This window comes from Elaeis guineensis, chromosome 1, assembly GCF_000442705.2.
Source record: "Elaeis guineensis isolate ETL-2024a chromosome 1, EG11, whole genome shotgun sequence".
NCBI classification, from domain to species: Eukaryota; Viridiplantae; Streptophyta; class Magnoliopsida; order Arecales; family Arecaceae; genus Elaeis; species Elaeis guineensis.
In genome coordinates this window covers 4,511,179-4,533,230 of record NC_025993.2, presented here as the reverse complement: position 1 = coordinate 4,533,230, position 22,052 = coordinate 4,511,179, and the positions used below count along the sequence as shown (strand labels likewise).

Below are 22,052 nucleotides of genomic sequence, written 5' to 3'. Positions count from 1 at the left end.
TTTAGTACTTCACATAACATTAAAATAAAAGCCAAAGATAGAACTCAAAATATAACAAACCAAAATAAAAAACATAACAAACAGAAATATTATTTTTTTAAGAAAAAGTCAAATATCCCTTAAATTAAAAAGGAATCAACTAAATAATGAATAACTAACCATCATAGCATATCTCTTCGTACGTTCAATCTTTCTCACAATTAAAATAAATAAAGCAAATGGTGAGGAAGGAATTTGTGAAAAGCTACATATAATATAATATATATATATATACACACACGGATAGGATTTGAAGATGGATTTTATCATTCCAACGTCTATCCGGATCCGCTGCAGGTTGAGCACTAAAACCCATTCTATTAGAGTCGAGATGAAGCTGGGAGCAAATTGCCACCCTAGTCGAATTCTGGACAGCAGCAACCTCAGGAGAGTTGCGAGGTAAACAAAACTGGCTTACGAAGGAACCTTCGAAAATAAATGGTAAGTAGTTAACAGGACTTTCACGTGGTACTGCGTTCTTTCGGTTTGCAGGGCTTGTTTTTGAGTGTAGGCCAAAATTTTGAACTAAGTTTTCGTCTCTCTTAAAGAACAATGGATGGGGCTCGTTTTTAGGTTCTCCATTGCTTTGATCTGACTTCTTAAAAACGTGCCTTATTAGAAATTTGAGACTTTGTAATTCCTGGGAAAAGGTTCAGACCCAAGCTGCGCCCACCCTTGAGGACTTTTTGGGCACTGGACGAATATTGCGTCGTTAATTGGGACCATGAATGAGAACGTTGGTTAAGGCCGAAATTATTATCAATAAAAAAGACATATCGATCCATTAAATATTTATTCCAGTCCATGTCTACTAGAGTAACGCTTGGACATGGAGGATAAGAAAAGTTACAAATCCTACATCAACCATTTCATCAACACATACTCTGATATACATACGATTACATACTATTCCAACTCGAAAAGTCAGAAGCAACTCGGCACAACAGAACTAGAGGCAGTAACATGGACATGCTCACAAAACGATTTTGCTGGCTTGTTTCCGTAGGTAAGCTTTATGTCTTGCAGCCCAATTCCGCTGCATGGATTGCTGGCACTACAATCAAAGTTTATCCCCACTTGCGATGCGGATGACCCTTGGACATCCATATATTTCACCTGACTAATCTTCACTCCAGAATTCTACAAATAAAGAGAGAACACAAAAAGTATAAACATCAAAAAATCTATCAATACAGAAATTAAAGTTTCACAAGGAAGATAATTAGCCTAAGTGGCAATCCCACATAAACTTTTGTTCTCTAGCAAAAGAAACCGTTATGTTCATGAGAATACCGAACATGATAGAATACGTTATTCTATACGTTAACCGTTATTACGAGACAAGTTTTGTATACCCTTGGATTTGGATTTAATTTCTTTACCTGGCCAGGGCATCTTTTCTCATCGGGGCAGTAATTTTGGTCGATGATGATGGGATTTCGGACATTCTGCATCATGGCGTGCTCGAACACCACTCCCTTCACGAACCCCTCGCTCGGCCTCCCCCACGTCTTTATCCTCAGCCCGTTCTCCGTTCCCGTGAACACCGCCGTCTTCACCGTTACGTTCTCCACCCCCTTCTCTTCATACTGCTTCCCCAAGCTCCCAATGCTGCCAGCCACCAACATGCAACATCACACGTGTGAGTGTTCCAACGTAAGCATCTTATACGCGTGAAACTCAAATTTAACGTTCCATGTGGTGCTGGTGTAACGTTTCCTAACCTTATGCCATGGCCAGGTCCGCAAGTGACCTTTCGATCCATAGGTTCGTCGTGCCAGGCCCGATCGAGATGCAGTCGTCACCGGTCTTGATGCCGGCTCCGGTGATCGTGACGTCGGTGGAAGACTGGACGTGGATGCCGTCAGTGTTGGGGCTGCTGCCGGGTGCCGTGATCCTGACCCCTTGCGCCGTCACCGCCTGGCAGCCATCGAACACGATGTGGAACCTCTCGCTATTGATCGACGTCAGTCCACTGATCAGGATGTTCTTCGAGTTCCTGAACACTAACGACTGCATGGAGAGGAGCACAACATAACATATGGTCAGCTCAATTTACTATGTACGTAGAACAGCAGTCAGTGGCAACAATAAAAAAGCTGTGAGGGTAAATGGGTCATTTCATAGTGTTACCACCTACCGTTGCGCCGGTAGGGCAGTTCCGTCCGGCAGCCTTGCAGGCCCATAAAGGGGAGCCATGGCCGTCGATGGTCCCACCATACACCGAGACGCCGTTGACATGATCGAACAAAATCCACTGTTCAAGCTTGCGAAGATTAGCATAATTCGATGGTGCGACGAGGGTTCCGTCGATCTGTATGGTGAGCCTAGTGCTCCTACAGGGACCATTGAAGGTGACCGGACCTATCAGGAAAAAGCCAGGGGGACATGGATGGTTGCAGGGTTTGTTGAGTGACAGGCGGCGGTCCATGCCTAATGAATGATTTGGTGGAGTCTGTCCGACCATCGGATTTGGCACCAAAGGAAGTAACGTCGTAAGATGCTTTTACTGATGAGGAGAAATGGATGAGAGTTGGTAGGAGGAGGAGGAGGAGCAAGGAGTGCATGTTTTGAGTCATTGGACTCCTTTTTGTTTTTTATCAAAGTATAGAAGGTCTTAAAGGAAGGAAATTATGAGATGTCGGTATGAGGGGGTTTGGAGGAACTTGGATGGACCAGGTGTTCTGGGGGAGTTGGTATTTATAGGACCAGTGGATGGTTCTGTTCTGGTGGCTGGAAAAGGAAGTAAGCTTTGCCCTAATATAAGAGAGAGATAGAGAGAGAGAGAGGAGTGAGAAAGTTGTTTTTTGTTATTTAAAGCTCTGTTATCCAAGTTTAGTAGGGAAGGAGGGGCTTGATTCTTGCGTTTGGTCCCTTGAAAGGGTGACTCGGTTGTCTTTATGAGTTGTTATGCAGGGTCCTTCAGGCGGACCGAATGCAAGTTTCTATGATAAGGCTATATTTTCAAAAGTTTGTATGATAAGGCTAGAGAGGAGGACCTGCAAGTAACTGAAACTAGAATCTTGTCCACCGAACTGTCTTTTTTTTCAGCATTGGTTGCAATTCAGTTCCCACGTCTCTAGTTTCGTTTTCAGTTCTATCTTTTTCTGTTATTGGGGCGTAGGCGGTAGGCCCCAAATGAGAAACTAGGGGTTTTCTCTTTTCCCCCCTCCTTTTCGTCTCTTTTCCTCCTCTCCTTTTCCCCAAATGAGAAACTAGAGGTTCTCTCTTTTCCCCCTCTCCTTTTCGTTTCTTTTATAATTTTATTCTTTGGAGAAATATATCCAAAACCCGGCTCAAGTTTGCTTTGGTTGACTAGAATAAAAGTGAACATCAGGTCCGTTCACCCAAAGCCCCAGTAATCACAAAAATCAGCATACATAGGCTATTATAGGGCTGACAATTCATATTCACGGGTCGTAAACAAGTCGTATTAATCTGGAGGTATAACACAGGTTAGCTCAATCCAAATACGATTTGTTTAATTAAACAGATCGACCTATGAAATACAAACATGACATGAATATACACAGATTGACACGATACGACCCATCTGACACGATTAATAATCATGATGGCAGATTAACGATCCGTTTAACTATTTAACTTATTTACAAAATTTAACTAAAATAATAAAAATTTAATCAAAAAATTAAAATAAAATTAAAATAAATTAAAATAATTTAGTTGCCTGCTATGCTAATTCATAGCTCTGAATTCCATCTTTGTTTGTTTTAGGTTAGAATTATACTTTTCTGATTTTCTCATTTACCCTCAAGTAATCTTAAAGTAAATGTATTAAACATGTTTAAACATATCATGTAACCCGTTATCCTATTTTAATCTATTTAGTTTAACCAGTCAAAACGTATCAAAACGGGTTACGCGAGTCAACTCACTTAAGACACGAATTTATCGTATCATAAATGGATCGATCCATTTATAATCCGAACTCATTTATTTTAAATTTGAACCCGCTTAAGTACGTATCATATCATGTTCGTATCAACGGATCGTATCAAAAATTATCAGCCCTAGGCTATTAGATAGTAGGAATTTCCTTCAACCAAGTTTCAAAGCTTTTGAAACTCAAACAATGTCCTAAGATTGGTAAGAACAAGTGAACAACTTTGATCTCTTTGACTATTGTTTTCACCATATGTGTTTAGTATAGTTGTTGTCCTCAACAGCCAACACTTCGCTCCTCCTCCCCTGAAATAAAATCAAGGAGCACTACAACAAAAATGATTTTTGACGGCAAATTATAGGTTTTTCTTATTATATACCACTAAAATCTTCTTTTTTGCCTATCTTTCATAAAAATGCTGCTAAAATCCTCTAATGAACTTTATTATAATTACCGCTATAAATTTATATTTTACGACATATTATTTGAAGTATGAAAAATTAGAACTACTATTATGGCATTGAACTAATATGTCGGTAAATAATATCTTAATTTATAGAATTTTACAAAATTAGAACTACTATTATGGCATTGAACTAAATTTTAAATTATTAATTTTTATATAGAGCTTGATTTAGTCATACCGATCTCATAAAATATGTTATTATACATATATATTCTTAGCATTACTTATTTAATGACTTTTCATATAGAGCTTATCATATTTGGCTATCTCAAAAGAATCTGATATTTGATTGTAGGAGATGCCCAACAATATTCATTCTGCAGCGAGCCCTTTCCCTGGTAGCGGAACTCATTAATGTGATCTTCAGATCTCAACAGACTTGGGACTCTCACCTTGCTTATGTAGCGATCCAATGGGTGTTTATCTCATGCATGGGAACCTCGCCTCCAATGTATACCTCAAGGTCAATTTTGATGGTAGCTTCAGAGATGAGCGGAGGAGCCAGTTTTGTGGTTCATGGATCTAGATCTGGACTTGTAGGAGTCGGGAGTAGCCACATCTTTGAGCCCACGGTCCCATGCATGTGCTAAGTTTCTGATGATCACTTGGGTTGAGATTACCTATGCACGGCATATCCTGCGACCTAATCAGCTAGTCATAGAGGGTGACTCTGTGATGGTAGTATCTTAGCTCCAGGGGTGTGTGAGGTGAGGTGCTGGACATCCCCTCCTTCAGGATATTGTGACTTTGTTTAGTCGGTGTACTGCCCTAATCATTAGGCACATCTTTTGTGAGGTGAACACTATAGCAAACTGGATAGCAACATTTGTAACGGAGCACTATAGAGATATTTTGTAGATGAACTTGAAGTTGGCCCCATGGCCCCTCAAGGACATTTTACTTTCTGACTTTTTTGGACGTATTCACACCAGAATTGTATGAACATCCCTTTTTTATCAAAAAAAAAAAGGGGAGGAAATAACAAAGTAGCAAATTCAGTCTTATCTTCGTTATCTCTGTCCCTCAACCTTATTCCGGTCCATCCTATACAACGTCTTTAGGATTCTGATCCTCGCATAGATGATCAGATAAATATGGAGGAATCACTTAATCATAGTATTAAAAATCAATTCACATATTAATATCTTGTTTATGGTTCAAAAATGTAGGCTTATTTGATTATAATTATCAAAATTTTGTTGGTGTCATTCTGTGCAATGTCTTTCCCTGAAGAGATGAGTACTATCAAAATCTTACCAATCAATCCAGTGATGTTTGACCAGAAAATCATGTGTTGCACTTTTTTTTTTTTCTTCGTTTGATAATAAAATCATGTGTTGCACCAAAATTTCTTTGTTTGATAACAAAATCATATGTTGCACCAAATTTTCTTCTTACCACATGGCAAAAAATTTATTCACGTGTAGCTAACGCAAGCCATGGAGCATCGATCTTGGACTCACTCTCTCTCTCTCTCTCTCTCTCTCTCTCTCTAATATTAGCATTTATTTCTTCTTTTGCAGTAATAAAATGTGAGGGAGCCTCTCATTATTTTGCTGCCAAACTAAGCCTATAGCCTAAATAACTAACCTACCTTAGAAACTTGTTTCTACGTCTTATCCATCTTTTTTGAGTAGTCAGCAAGCAAACAAGCGTGGCTGCACAAGATATCGAGAGTAGTAATCATGTGTTGCACTAAATTTTTTTTTTCTTCGTTTGATAATAACGTCATGTGTTGCACCAAAATTTCTTCGTTTGACAACAAAATCATATGTTGCACCAAAATTTCTTCTTACCACATGGCAAAAAAATTATTCATGCGCAGCGAACACAAGCCATGGAATATCGATCCTGGACTCTCTCTCTCTCTCTCTCATATTAGCATTTATTTCTTCTTTTGCAGTAATAAAATATGAGAGCCTCTCATTATTTTGCTGCCAAACTAAGCCTATAGCCTAAATAACTAGGCTACCTCAGAAACTTGTTTCTACGTCTTATCCATCTCTTTTGAGTAGTCAGCAAACCAGCGTGGCTGCACATGATATCGCGAGCAGTGCATCCGCCAATCGAGGGATGCCCATTTTTTCGGGCAGGATGCTTCTATGCATGGGCTTTTAGCTCTCCTCGCGGCTTTTGTTGGTGGCTACGTTGTCCGGAACATCACGGTGAAGTCAGCTTAGCATCATCATGTATGGTTTCACGTGGCCCGACATGTACCGGGCAATTCGCCCGACGTGAATCCCGCTTGCAAGCAATGCCAGCACTACGTTGGGAGTTTAGTGCAAGTTGGAAGTAGTTGTAATTGATGAGACATCCTAATTGGGACGTCCACATGCATGATAAGCACGTACAGCACATACGGCCAAACTTCATGAACTTGTTACAATAATTCAGAGAGCACTGCTAATTGAAGTTTAGAGTTTATAAGATTGCCTAGTTGCACTTATCTGCTGTAGGTTTTAGTTTGTCACTTATTATTCATTTGCCAGTACGTTCGAAATGAGGAATAATTATGGAGATCAAAAGAGTGGGAGCAAGACATGCTATTTACATGTATGGCAGTCTAGTTAGATTAGTATTGTAGAAAGGAAAGAAGATTTTGAAGAAAGAAAAGAAAATTTTAGAAACATTGAGAATCATGACTGCATAGTGTCACTGCTATCCTGTATTATTTATAAACAAATGCTTGCATAAAAATACAGATGAAAAATTTGGTCGATTTAAATTATGAATTTCATATTCAAATTTAAAATATGAAAGAAATGGTAATTAAGTTTGATGATTTTGAAATACACTAGAAATGGTGATTGGTATCAAATATGCTATCAAGCATATCTCGTGACTGAGAGAAGCTAGTCTTGATTTTGGTGTGGCAATGATTAAGATAGGTGAGACCTTACACCTTTTAGGAAGAGGCAAATTAGTATAAGTGGGAATGATTTAATAGGTAAGAGATTCTATCTAAAAAGTCAGGTATTTTAGATGCATGCGTGCATAGACTCAACGGTATATAAGCACCATATGAATTCTTGACCTATCGTATTTCAAATTATTATTTCTCAATATTTTTCTGTTTGGAGCGAAGAGAGATGATTGATCTCTGTCACACACGTTACTTTAGATATAAGAACCGCAAGACAAGGCTCCTTGCATCTCTGAAACAAGCCTTCCAATCCTCATACACGACCAAACCGTTGGCCGTCAGGGCAGCGGCGTGGAAATTTTGGACATGTTACCAGAACACGACATGAATAAAAAAAACATGAAGTATTGTACTTTGCGACAGATACAGGTCCGTTTTTCCTTCGGTTTTTGCCGAGGTAGAAACTTGGATGTTAGTGATGTTCAAAGACACGGCAGTTCGCATATGTTTATTGCCGTAGATTCTCTCAAAATTAGTATGTTACACCATTAATCTTATTGCAGTTTAACCTCGTACGATAGTTACATATATATATATATATATATATATATATATATATATATATATATATATATGAGCACTAGAAGGTTTATATAATTTGCCATTTGATCGCAAGCACCAAAGTCCGGACAAAAGTTTTTGATTAATATATATAGGATAAAGACTCACGTTATGTTGTGCATGCTAAGATCAGATTGAATCAGATCATCCAACATTCAGTTGATGATCATCTCAACATTCAGTTGAGATCATCCAACATTCAGTTAAAGAAATAATGTATGATTCACCGTATACAAGTACTCAGTGATGTTGGATACCCTTGTCTCTATGCTGCAGTCATTAATTCAAAGATTTTTGTGACAAAGTGGAACCGAACCAAACGTACAGCAGTGATGACTTTGCCCTTCGTTTCCACCTCCTTTGAATCAAACAAGCCCTCCATTCAAAGACAGGAAACGTTTGACGTGCTAGTGCTAATGTCAAGTTTATCAAAAAGAGCTGCGGACGTCGTTAGTCTTTGTGAAGAAATGGTTAGGATGTTTACACTATGATGATGCCAGCATGAGCACCTAACAACCAACTCGGAAAAAAGTGTCACAGATATAGTCAATCCTCATGCGGACTTTCTATACTTCATGTCAAATCTATGGCATAAGTGATCTGTTGGTCATGAAGAATCTTTACCTACGTGCATGTTGTATATATCTTTAACCCCACGAGTCACGACCTTAAATTTCCTCCCGGATCACCTAATTAAATGCGCCTATATTCCAATTAACTCCGCTTTCTTCTCCGAAATTTACTCCGTTTTTCTAGATCCGTCCCACCTGTTGGAAGAAAAAACAAAGTCGTTAGGGCTCTTTTTGACAAAAAGCATAGTCATCAGTCTCCAAAATTACCAGTAAAAATATATTTCACACCCAAGAACTGGACCCACAGAGACCCACACCATCCATGCGGGTCTTTGTACGCATTGTGTGTTAATTTGTATGCCCGGCTACAAGTCAAATGAATAGAAAACTATACTGGAGTAGTTAGGCATAAAGTTGAGGGTGCTGAATGTCCAAATTAAGTGAACACATACACCCCCATCCATTACTTTCTGAATTGAATGAAGACATCAAAACCCACCAAGAAAAGAAGAGAGTGCAGGTATCAGTGTGGACGAATTAACCTTTTGCTTCCAGAACCCAGTCCTGTTGTTAGGATTTGACACCTCAAGATTCAGCCCATATTGAGCCCACAGCGAGGTTCGCGGCGAAAAACGGAGTCCAACGAGACCAAGATCACCTGAAACGGAGCTCGGATGGAGGAGATACGAGCTTTTGAAGTTGGCACGAGAATCGAGGCGGTGGAGGACCGCCGGCGACCGGCGGCGGGCGGCAGCAGCGCGGCAGCAGGCGGCGGCGCGCGGGACACATGACCCATGCCCGTGCGGGACGCGCGACCCAGGCCCATTCGGGACGCGCGACCCAGGCCCGCAGCCCCTTTGCCCCGGTCCACCGTGGACCGGGCGGTCCACGGCAGGGCCTGTGGACCGCGTGGGCATTTTCCACGCATTTTTCATGGTCCATGGTACTATTTCGTAGACCGGAGCGCGATCTGAGGGCGTGGGTGGCTCCCGGTCTTGATCCGACGGTCCAGGGGCTATTTGGCTTTGTTTAGGACTCCTAATCCTTCTCTAATTAGGTTTTAAACCTTGTTTAATCCTTTAAATAGGGCTGATCGGTAACAGAGAGGGAAGATGGTTGGTTTTCTCGTGCCGTACGAATTCGAGAAGAGAGAGAGAGATGAGAGCGCTGTGAGAGAAGGAGCAGGAGGCTCCTTGACAGCGGTCGCCAGGCTCTTCAGGGGTTCAGGGGGTCTCCAAGAGAGGAAGAGCTTTTGTGAAGAGAAGTTCAGGTGAGAGAGAATTGGGTGTACAAAGGTTGAGAGTGAGGTCTCCTCTTGTAAAATTTCTTTTTCATAGTGAAGTTTGCATGCCCCATGGAGGCGAGCCCTTTTGTGGCTGATCCACGTATTTTGATTGTTTTTCCTTTTGTTTTGTTTCTTCTTTCTTCCTGCTGCATCGCGTGGTACTGAAAGGATCTTGAGAGGTGGTATCCTAGTCAGATATCCACCCAACAAGTGGTATTAGAGCAAGGCGGTACAAGGATGCAGATTGCAGTGGTGGTGAGCAAGACTGAAGATGGAGAAAACAGGAACAATCAAGATGGAGATCAACAAGTTCGATGGTAAGAGCAATTTCTCCTTATGGCAGGCAAGGGTGAAAGACGTGCTCATCCAACAGGGGTTGATCGATGCTCTCTTGTGCGATGAGAAGCCGACCACCATGGAGGTGCGGGATTGGAAACGGTTACAGATGCAGGCGGTGAGTACCATCCGCATGTACCTGGCAGATGAGGTGGTGATCCATGTGCTGAGCGAGACTTCCCCTACGGTGCTGTGGTCGAAGCTCGAAGAGTTGTACATGGCGAAGTCTCTCACCAACACTCTTTTCCTCTGGAGGCAGTTTTACCAACTGCGGATGACTGAGGGACAGAGCGTGCAGGAGCATCTCAGCCACTTCCAGAAGATCCTCACCGACCTTCTCAGCGTTGGCGAGAACGTTGAGGAGAAGACCAGGGCGTTGGTTTTGCTGACGTCGCTTTCCCCTTCGTACGAGTCCTTGGTGACTGCTCTTCTAGTGGGGAAGAGCACTATCAAGATGGATGAGGTCACCACAGCGATACTCCAGAACGAGGTTCTTAGGAGGGAGAACCCAGCTTCGAGCTCAGGTGGCGGTAGCTCAGCTTTGGTGGCTTCTGGAGGAGCAGGAGGCGGTAGATGGAGCGACAGGAGATCGCATCGAGGGCGGTCTAAGTCCAGGAGGGACTTGAGCAAAATCAGGTGTTACCGGTGTGAAGAGTTGGGGTATCTAGCCAGAGATTGCCCTCAACTGAAAAATCGGACGCTGGCTGCTGTAGCGACGGTCGGCAGCGATTCAGATGGAGATGTCCTGGAGATATCTGACGAGGTATCTACTTCTTCCCAGCAGTGGATATTAGATTCTGCATGTCCCTATCATATGTGTTGCAGAGAGGAGCAGTTTGACTCCCTGGAGAACAGTGAGGGCATTGTATATCTGTCGGATGGATCGAGCTGTGCGATCAGAGGCATTGGGATGGTCAGCTGGAGGACACATGACGGTGTAGTGAGGAGATTGGGGGAGGTCCGATACATACCCGATTTCAGGTGGAATCTTATCTCACTTAGCAGACTGGATTCGAGAGGCTACATGACGGTAGCTGGTGGAGGAATCCTGAGGGTGCTACGCGGTGATAGGATTGTGCAGGAGGGGAAGAAGGGGAGCAGAGAACATTATTACCTGGCAGGGAGCCCAGTGCGAGGTGGAGCTTCAGGAGCCAGGTGGAGCCCAGAGCGAGGTGGAGCTCCAGGAGGCGGATCGGGCACGAAACAGGAGACTCGGGAGGACGAGAGGCGACGTCGCAAGGTGAGATTCCTATTGCCGCAGGACGATGCCCCGAGCAGGTCTCAGGTCAGGAGGAGCACAGCATATGACGGAGATGGGATCGAGCAGTCTGGCTCGACTCCCATATTTGCCCATCCATGATCAGCAGGCGATTGCCCCAGGACATGGGGGCGAGGAGATCCAGAAGCTCTCGGAGTTTGGAGGAGACCGAATATCGAGTCGAGGTGGAGATTGTTAGGATTTGACGTCTCGAGATTCAACCCACATTGAGCCACAGCGAGGTTCGCAGCGAAAAATGAAGTCCAACGAGACCAAGATCACCTGAAACGGAGCTCGGATGGAAGAGATACGAGCTTTTGAAGTCAGCACGAGAATCGAGGTGGTGGAGGACCGCCGGCGACCGGCGGCGGGCAGCAGCGGCGCCGCCGCAGGCGGCGGTGCGCGGGACGCGCGACCCAGACCTGTGCGGGACACGCGACCCATGCCCATGCGGGACGTGCGACCCAGGCCCACGCGGGACGCGCGACCCAGGCCGCGGCCCCTTTGCCCTGGTCCACCATGGACCGGGCGGTCCACAGCTGGGCCTGTAACCGCGTGGGCGTTTCCCACGCATTTCTCGCGGTCCACGGCACTATTCCGTGGATCGGAGCGCGATCTGAGAGCGTGGGTGGCTCCCGATCTTGATCCGACGGTCCAGGGGCTATCTGGCTTTGTTTATGACTCCTAATCCTTCTCTAATTAAGTTTTAAACCTTGTTTAACCCTTTAAATAGGGCTGATCGATAACAGAGAGGGGAGGTGGTTGGTTTTCTCGCGCCGTACGAATCCGAGAAGAGAGAGAGACGAGAGCGCTGTGAGAGAAGGAGCAGGAGGCTCCTTGACAGCGGTCGCCAGGCTCTTCAGGGGTTCAGGTGGTCTCCAAGAGAGAGAGAGCTTTTGTGAGGAGAACTTCAGGTGAGAGAGAATTGGGTATACAAGGGTTGAGGGTGAGGTCTCCTCTTGTAAAATTTCTTTTTCATAGTGAAGTTTGCATGCCCCGTGGAGGCGAGCTCTTTTGTGACTGATCCACGTATTTTGATTGTTTTTCTTTTTGTTTTGTTTTTTCTTTCTTCCTGCTGCATCGCGTGGTACTGAAAGGATCTTGGGAGGTGGTATCCTGGCCAGACATCCATCCAACACCCGTGCCTTCAGAACTCTTTTTATCACTATACAATTGCGTTCCGTTTCCTTCATGGGACTTCAAGGACTGGTTGAGTTCCATTATTCTACAAAAACTGTGGAATAAAGAAGGGATTTTCCCACTTCTCCATGTCTTAAATCTCGGGGATGCTTGCTTCTTCTCGCAGCCACAAAAACCTCCCAAGATATTCTACATATAAACATCCACCAAGCAACAAGACACCATCCATCTCCCTTCAAACATCTCTCTACTCCCTCAGTCTAATAACTTCCTTCATAGACTGATCATATACTGGAGTCCTTCTCATGGCGAAACTCATCATCAATTCTTTGCTTCTTGTTGTGATACTCCTCTTCATCCAGTTGTTCTCATCAGTAAATGCAGTCTACGACGTCACAGACTTCGGCGCTAGACCGGATGGTGAGATGGATTCGAGCAAGTCGTGTTAGGAAAAAAACAAAAAGAAAGAGGAGGGTGGAATTAGTTCTCTGCGATGACAACACTGCACAAGCAATGAACCAGAATTAACACAATTTTTGTAGAACGAAAACTTCATTAATGCCTTGTCAAAGACTTCAATACAGTACCTTTTTTTTTTTTATAGACATTCATGGTAACAGACATTCCGTCCATTACTAACTAATGCCCCACTACAAGTCATTCATAATTTTAGTGCACTTTGAATCACCCACTTACATACGCTTAACACTCTCCCTTGATTCAAAGTTGCAAACACCAAGGAGTGATCTGAAGTAGAAATGCTTGTTATAAGGAAGTGACTTAGTAAAAATATTTGCAACTTGTTCATGTGTATTACATTACTTCAACTCTACCAGTCTTTTAGCTACCAAGTCACGAATAAAATGATGTCGAATGTCGATGTGCTTTGTTCTTTCATGAAAACTTGGATTCTTTGTCATTGCTATTGCTGCTTGATTGTCGTACATTATATTAGTAGTTCTTTTTTGAAATTGACAAAGATCTTCAAATAGCCTTCTCAGCTATAAAGCTTGACAAGCTGAAAATGCTTCAGCCACATACTCTATTTCAGAAGATGATAAGGCCGTTATTGCTTGCTTCTTTGAATTCTACAAAATAGCTCCCGATCCAAAAATAAACATATTGCTAGAAGTGCTCCTCCTATCATCTACAGAACTTGCCCAATTACTGTCTGAAAATCCAAACAAGTTAAAATTAGTTATATGTGAATACCAAATTTCATAATTCATTGTTCCGGTGATGTAGCATAATATTCACTTAGCGGCTCCAAAATGATGCTTGGTTGGATTATGCATAAATCTGGAAACAACACCAATAGAAAATGCGATATCCGATCCAGTATGTATCAAATAAATCAGGCCACCAACCAAACTTCTAAACAAATTTGCATTTATCATTTTTGTACCATCTTCAAACCTCAACTTCTCATTTAATTCATCATTAATATGATAACAAGCCATGAATAACTTACTTTCTTCTTCTTTTTCTTCTGCATAACTGACATACTTTTCTTTGTTCCAACAATTTGCCTCTACATGCCCAAATTTCTTGCAATGATGGCATTGGATTCTATTCCGGTTGTCTCGATACTCATTGGATGATTGTCGGTGATCATCAAATTGCCCACAGCCTCAGCCTTGACTTCGACCTCGGCCACAGAATCCACCTCGGCCACGACCTCTTCCTGTGACTCTATCGGATTTATCTTTGAGTGTAGAGGTCTCCCCCTTCAACTGAAATGCCTTCTCTTCGACTTTCTCAGTTGATCTGTTCATTCTAGCATTATGAGCTTGCAAAGAACCCTCTAATTCATTAAATGAAAAAACAGATAAGTCCTTAAATTTCTCAATAGCAGCAGCAATATGATCATATTTTGGAGTTAAGCTTCTCAAAACTTTTGCAACTACTAATTCTTTAGAAATTTTTTCACCATACGATTTCATTTGGCTAACAATAGATGTAACTCTGGATAAAAATTCTTGCAGCGATTCATTGTTTCTCATGAATAAAATTTCAAAATCCCGACGAAGAGACTGAAGTTTCACAATAATTACCTTTGACGACCCCTAAAACTCTTTTAGCAATATTGTCCAAGCTTCTTTTACAGTAGTTGCAGCAGCGATTCTTGAGAAGATGGACTCATGAACTGCTTGTTGAATGAAAAACAGTGCCTTGAAATCCTTCTTTCTGTTTTCTCTTAACTTTGCTTCTTCATCTGGATCAGCATATCCATTCTCAACCAAATCCTAAAGGTCTTGTGATAGAAATAAAGTCTTCATTTTAATGTTCTAAAATTCCTAACATTCACCTTTAAAGATAGGAATTGAGAGTTGAGAAATACTTACGGAACTTCCAAAGGCTGCCATGTTGCTACCCAACAGCTTACCTCCTCACAACAATATTAGCCATGAATTTGACTTACAAGTCTTCAAGCTGCAACAACTCCAATCACTTATCTTTTCTTTGCCCACACGTAATCAGAACCTGGCTGCTCTGATACCAAAAATATCGGGAAAAAAAACAAAAAGGAAGAGGAGGGTGGAATTAGTTCATTGCGATGAGAACACTACACAAGCAATGAATCGGAGTTAACACAGTTTTTGTAGAACAAAAACTTCATTAATGCCTTGTCAAAGACTTCAATACAGTACTTTTTTTTTATAGACATTCATGGTAACAGACGTTCCCATCCATTACTAACTAACACCCCACTACAAGTCATGGGCCTTCACACTCGGTCACGTATCAGCTACTAACTCAACTAAGTAACTAAGTAGATCATGGAAGATATGCATAAAGACCACGTTCCTAAATTTTAGTACACTTTGAATCACCCACTTATATACGTTCAACAAGCCGTTCCTTAGGGCATGGGATGCCGCCTGTGGCTCGCCGGAGGCTGCAACCATCCACATACCTGATGGCTTCTTCTTAGTGGGTCCCATCACCTTCAGTGGTCCCTGTAAGAGCAGCAAGATCACCATCCAGATCGACGGGACCATCGTTGCACCATCTTGCAAAGGCTGGGGAGTGGATGGCGTTTGAGAAAGTTGAGGGTGTCTCGGCGTATGGCGGGACCATCGATGGCCGCGGAAAGTTTCTCTGGGCCTGCAAGGCTGGTGGTGTGGACTGCCCAGATGGTGCAACGGTCAGTACTAGCTGTTGGAGTTATATATATATATATATTTCTAAATTTTAGTTATTTAAAAATTAATTTTTTTATTTAACACTCCATTCCGAAGGGATGACTATTCAGAAAACATTAGTTTTCAAAAAAATATATTATTTTTAAAATATTTATCTCTTTGGAACTACGACACCTCTTTGATAATTCGGACAGTATCTATAGACTCTGCATCTAGCTATTTTAAAATTCATAGTTTTTCTTTTTTTTATTTTTTTTTCTAATTGAACATCTGAAAAAAATATATTGCATTTGCCTCTCCAACAATTGTTTTCGTCAGAGGATGATCAGGTTGAATCGCATTTTAGGATGGTGTTTTGATTCAGATAATATCTTCTCAATTTTTTTTTTTATTTTATTATTTTATTTTTTTATAAAATCATCTTAAAATCATATAAGTAACGATAGTAAATTTTAAGTATTTTGAATGATTATTCCCACGCTAGCGTCGTGGAATGACCTTTTTCTTTTGTTCTTGCCATCTTCGCATCAATGTTTTAACTTAATTATGCGATAACTTTAATTCATCATTTCTTCATGCAGTCGTTAGCCTTCCATGGCTTGAAGAACATCATGATAAGTGGGCTGTCGTCGATCAACAGCGAGATGTTCCACATTGTGATCGATGACTGTCAGAGAGTGATGGTACAAGGTGTCAAGACCATCGCTCCGGAAAACAGTCCAAATACCGACGGCATCCATGTCCAGGGATCCACCGACGTCACAATTACTGGGGCCGGCATCAAGACCGGCGATGACTGCATCTCGATCGGCCCCGGCACGACGAACATATGGATCGAGCAGGTCACCTGCGGTCCTGGCCATGGCATCATGTAAGGGAACATGTATGTGTTGCATTACATGTTGCATGGGGCACGCACATGCACCTTTTGCATGTCATGCATGCAGGTAAGTAGGATCATAGAATTTACTTTTGTTCTACACGTGTGGAAGTCTGACACGTGCGATGTTGGTGGCTGGCAGCATTGGGAGCCTGGGGAAGGAGTACGACGAGGAGGGGGTGGAGAACGTGACGGTGAAGACGACGGTGTTCACGGGAACGCAGAACGGGCTGCGGAAAAAGGCGTGGGGAAAGCCGAGCGAAGGGTTCGTGAAGGGTGTGGTGTTCGAACACGCTACGATGCAAAATGTCCAAAATCCCATAATCATTGACCAGAGTTACTGGCCCGGCCAGAGTGGATGCCCTGACCAGGTAATGAAATTAAGTTCATTTGCAGGGAGAAATGCGTCATATTGGGGTGGGGCGGCTAACCTATCCCACCATCCTTCGTCTTCCACTATTCATGTGCGAGAATAACGTGAATAAAAAAATACGTGATAGGATAACGGTTTTCTTTTACGTTGATTAGGACACCAGTCGAAACTAATCCTGAAAAATATTTTGCACGGCATGAAAAAGTTGATGCGATGCTGAGGTTGGGCAGGTGTGATTCACATGAATTAGTGAAACGGAGAAAAGATCACTATGCATACTTGTACGAGGAATTCCTGCGTCAAAAATTCTTTGGGACCAACCTTGGTCTTGAGTATTTGTTTCAAGGCCAGATGTCATAAAAGTGATGGTGCTTCGCACCAAGACCCAACCGGTGAATTGCACCAATTTCATGTACGATGGCAGTCCCCACCAGATTTGGTCATGTAGCATTACTTTCTTTATGCATGAAGCCATCGTTGGATTGCACAATGGTCGCTTCAAGATCTATATCAATAATTGAATAAAGAAGATCGGATTGCTTCGAGATCTAGCAGTTCTTTCATGCGAAAGATACAATCCAAGCCCATGCGAGTCAGTGGCAACCTATGTCATCTTTTGGGCTTAAAACCAACTCACCGCTCATATCCATGAGTTGAGTCTGAGGCCTCTCCTGAAGTAGATAAAACCAGCACTGAAGACAGAGTAAAGCACTGGCCAAGTCAGTAAAACCCAATTTTGTACTTTGGTTGTGCTGTTGTCCATCATTTCATGATTGGGCTTCAGCTTAGCTTACAAGGCTACTCATCATGCATTGGACCGTAGGGCGTGATGGGTCATTGACCAAGATTGAGTAGACTATAACGAGAGCTAGATGCTGGAACTTGTAAAAATAATTTTTCAATTAAAATTGAAAAATTTTTTTGCTATGAATTTTTGAGCTTTCATTTTCTTTTGTTTTCGATAGAATTCATCTGCATCACAAGTGGTCATGAACTTTGACTGCAGTGAAAGCAATCCATGCAGTAAATTGAGCTGCAAGACATCAAGCTCATCTATGGAGACCAGCAAGCAAAATCTTCTTGTAGTCATGCTGATGGCACAGCCTCTGATTTTGTTGTGCCATCGAGTTATTTATGATCACTTGAGTCATAAAATTATCAAATTAAGACTCAGTGGCACAGTATAGTTATTTGATATGCAAAATCTTAGAATTATCAAATAGGATAAATATATTGCGAACTTGCTCTACTTCAACTATGAGAGGAAAAAAAAAAAACTTGGAGCTATCCATAGTCTCAATCACTTGTACAGTACTTGCAGTGCATGCCAAGTCTCAATAAACATAGTGAAGCTTTTTGTATCAAAAAAAAAAATATAATGAAGTTTAGAAAATGTACTTTTGTTACTATGCCTTGCAATTTGTGACAAAATAATCGGATTCAATAAATAGAAAAGTCTAAAGATAATAGAAGGTTGGAGAGAAAGACACAAAAATGGATTTCTCTCCATAACTCTTACTCATGTTGCAGACCATGCCATCTCCCAACAGGCTGGTCCCTATAAATGCTTGGGTTTTCTCATGCTCGAATCATACCGAAATGGTGATGGAGAAGGAACCCAAACCCCCAAAAACAGAGGAATAAAATGTATAGAAGTATGGAGCTTCCGTTAGCACGGTTCTCGAAAAAGAAAAAAAATTCTATGATACTGTATGGATATTATGTTAAATTATCAGCCACCAAAATTTTTCTTCTTGATAAAATTTGTGACGTATATTAACTATCGGACTGTGAGGCTACTTCAGCCCACAACCAACTGGAAGTAGGTTTTCTAAGTTTGTGCTCTACCCAAACATTGTTGATTTAGATCATCTAAAGCAAGTCCTAGATTTAGCAAGTCATGGGCAGCAAAGCTCAAAGACTTACCTAATCATCATAAACATGTGTCCAATCTCAAATAACATGTCATTCTCACAATTTTATTTTGTCTAATTCTATTAACTACAGATAATATCATACTTACCATAGCTTGTGCTAGGGACATGAGGTTAGCCATTATTTTTTCTTCCTTGAAGGTACGTTAGCCATTAATTATATGCTAAAGAGCAATAGCTTTCAACCTTTGATATCCGTCCATCCAAACCCCTTTAAAATCATCATTCTCGGTTGTATCTAAGATAATGACCCTAATTTGGCCATCCTAATCTTTGATTGAATTTTATTTTATTTTTTTCAAAATAAAATACTGAAGCTACAGCAGTCATACCTCCTCGTCTTCAGGAACGACCCTGGGATAGGTCGAATTGGGTGATCGCCCTAGGTCCCAGACCTGCATTAATGTTTCAGTGAGATACAAAAATATTTTTTTATAATATTATAATAAAAAAATAATTAAATAGATTAATGATGAATTTTATATGCTGCTTAACGAACATATCTATAAAAAATTATTGCACATAGATTAATTTTTTAATAATAATTAATATTTAAAATATATTAATTTTTAATTGAGAAGATCTTATTTTTTTATTTGATCTCATATCTAAAAAATATCAAGGCCGATTCTACTCATCATCACTGATAGCATCCTTTCTTTTCTGTTCTCTCTGATTAAATGATCAAAATAATTTTTTTAATATATATATATAATTATTTATTATTAATATATTTTATTAATTATTTTTTTTATCATTATTTAAGTAGAATTCACTGCATGCTAGTCCTGCATTCAAGGTCACATGGCCTCTATGGTGCAAAATTTAACGAGATATGTTACCCCCGCCCCTGGAATGAGTTGAATTACCTTGCCAGGGCATCCCTCGTGGTGGGGACAGTAATTTTGATCAAATTGATGGGACGTTTGACATTTTGCATTGTGACGTTTTGGAACGACACATTGTTGACGAATGCCGTGCTCGGCCTGCCCCACGTCTTTATCCGCATCCCGTTCGTCGTCTCGGTCAACACCGCCATCTTCACCGCCACGTCCTCCACCCCCTTCTCCTCATGCTCCTTCCCCAGGCTGCCATGCCGCAAGCCACGGACCAGCAATCACACGCAGGCACTAAACAACATCCAAAAGACTCCCACACGTGTCAAACACAGTTAATTTTGTTGATCCTACTCACATACACGACATGCAATGGTTTACCCGCACCATGCAAACGTACGTGCGTGTATCTTTCGCGGGAACCTTATGCTGTGGCCGGGCCCGCAGGTGACCTGCTCGATCCACAGGCCTGTCGTGTCGGGGCCGACCGAGACGCAATCATCGCCGGTCCCGATATCGGACCGGATAATCGCCATGCCGGTGGACTTGTGGACGTGGATGCCGTCGGTGCGAGGGCTGTCCTCCGGAGCCTCGATCTTGACGCCTTGCACCGTCACCCCCTCGCAGTCTTCGATCTCGCTGTTCATCGACCTCAACCCACTGATCGTTACGTTCTTTGACTTCCGGAACGTTAACGACTGCATGAAGAAATTAAATGACGAATTACGTTATCATATGAGTTAAGACGGAGAATAAATTACAATAGGAAAGAAATAAGGATCAAATGAAGGACCGCCCGAGGAAACGTACGGTTGAACCGTCGGGGCAGTCCCCGTCGGAATTCTTGCAGGCCCAGAGAGACTTGCCCCGGCCATCGATGGTCCCGCCGGACACAGAGAGACCCTGGACTCCATTAAACATCATCCATTGCTTGGTCTTTCCAAAGTTGGCGTAATCGGTTGGTGCAACAAGGGTGCCGTCGATCTGGACAGTGATGTAGCTGCTCTTGCAGGGACCGTAGAAAGTGACGTGATCCACCATGAAGAAGCCGGCGGGCACCAGGATGGTCGCAGGTCCCGGCGAGCCGCAGGCGGCGTCCCATGCACCAAGGAATGATTTGGTCGAATCCGTCTCGCCATCTGGTTTAGCGCCGTAGTCGATGATGTTATGGTGATTAGCTGCTTCCTCTGATGAGTGGTAGTGGGAGGAGGATACTAGGAGGAGAAGAAATAAATGGATTAGTTGAGCCATGAGACGGTACTACGAATAAATGGAGAGGTTGCCTGGATGTTTTCGTGGGTATTTATATGTACACTTACGGATTATATGTATGTATGTATGTATAGCTATAGCATTTATATATATATATATATATATATATATATATATATATATCAATGACTAAATCTATCTGTTTGGATCTACTATTCCTAGTGTGGAGTTACGTGCAACTTGAGAGGACATCTCCTATGCGAGGTGTATTCTTCGGATGGATCGGCTAGTGGTCGAGGAGGACTCAACCACAATGGTGAGCTGGATTCACTATCAAGGGAGAACCATTATCTTCAGCCCTCTTGTCTGCAATATCTGATATCTATTAGCTCGGTGTGTCTGTCGATGTTAGACATGTCTATCACGAAGCGAATATGCTGTGGATTGGATGGCGATTTTTTTGCTATTCACTCAGAAGAGGCTAGTTGGTCGAGTTTTGATATATTGCCGTCGGCTTTTATTAATATTCTTTTTTTTGATTTTATGGATTGTATTTATTCTCGTGTTGTATGAACGCTCCATTTTTACTTTAAAAAAAAGTTATTTTTTTAGATGTAATAATGATCCACTAATCTTTCTTATGTTTAGGGTTTATATTCAGGGATGGAAACAGAAAATTGGCTATTATTTATATCCGCTCAATACTCATCTTAAGACAAGATAGAGATGAGAAGCAAACAAATAAAAAAATATAACAAATAAAATTTGTGCTTTGCATAATATTAAAATGAGAGCCGAAGCTAAAAATTAAAATATAACAAACTAAAATAAAAATATAATAAAAAAAATATTATTTTTTAAAAAGAAGTCAATACCCCTTAAATTAAGAAAGCAATAAACTAAATAATGAATAACTAAGCATCATGGCATATCTCTTCGCATGTTCCAACATCTCATGATATATCTCTTCATATGTTCTATCTTTCTCACGATTAAAATAAATAAGGAAATGGTGAGGAAGGAATTTGTGAAAAGCTATATATATATTTGGATCGGATTTGAAGATGGGTTTTATCATTGCCAACATCTCTCCCGGATGCAGGTTGAGTACAACCCATTTTATTAGAGTCGAGATGGGGAGGGGGAGTAAATTGCCACCCCTACGTCGTATTCTGGACAACAGC

At 41.7% G+C, this 22,052-nt stretch overlaps 1 protein-coding gene across 1 annotated transcript; it reads right to left on the bottom strand.

Annotated features, from left to right (window-relative positions):
• Positions 1–876: 876 nt before the first annotated feature.
• Positions 877–20,946, bottom strand: LOC105034928 (uncharacterized). Its single transcript, XM_010910267.4, is given in 12 exon segments — positions 877–1,179; positions 1,422–1,650; positions 1,764–1,794; positions 1,797–2,052; positions 2,180–2,421; positions 2,424–2,474; positions 2,477–2,625; positions 16,321–16,488; positions 16,604–16,876; positions 19,690–19,908; positions 20,038–20,354; positions 20,467–20,946. Coding segments are annotated over 12 exon segments (2,592 nt in total). The 5' UTR covers positions 20,908–20,946; the 3' UTR covers positions 877–963.
• Positions 20,947–22,052: the final 1,106 nt, after the last annotated feature.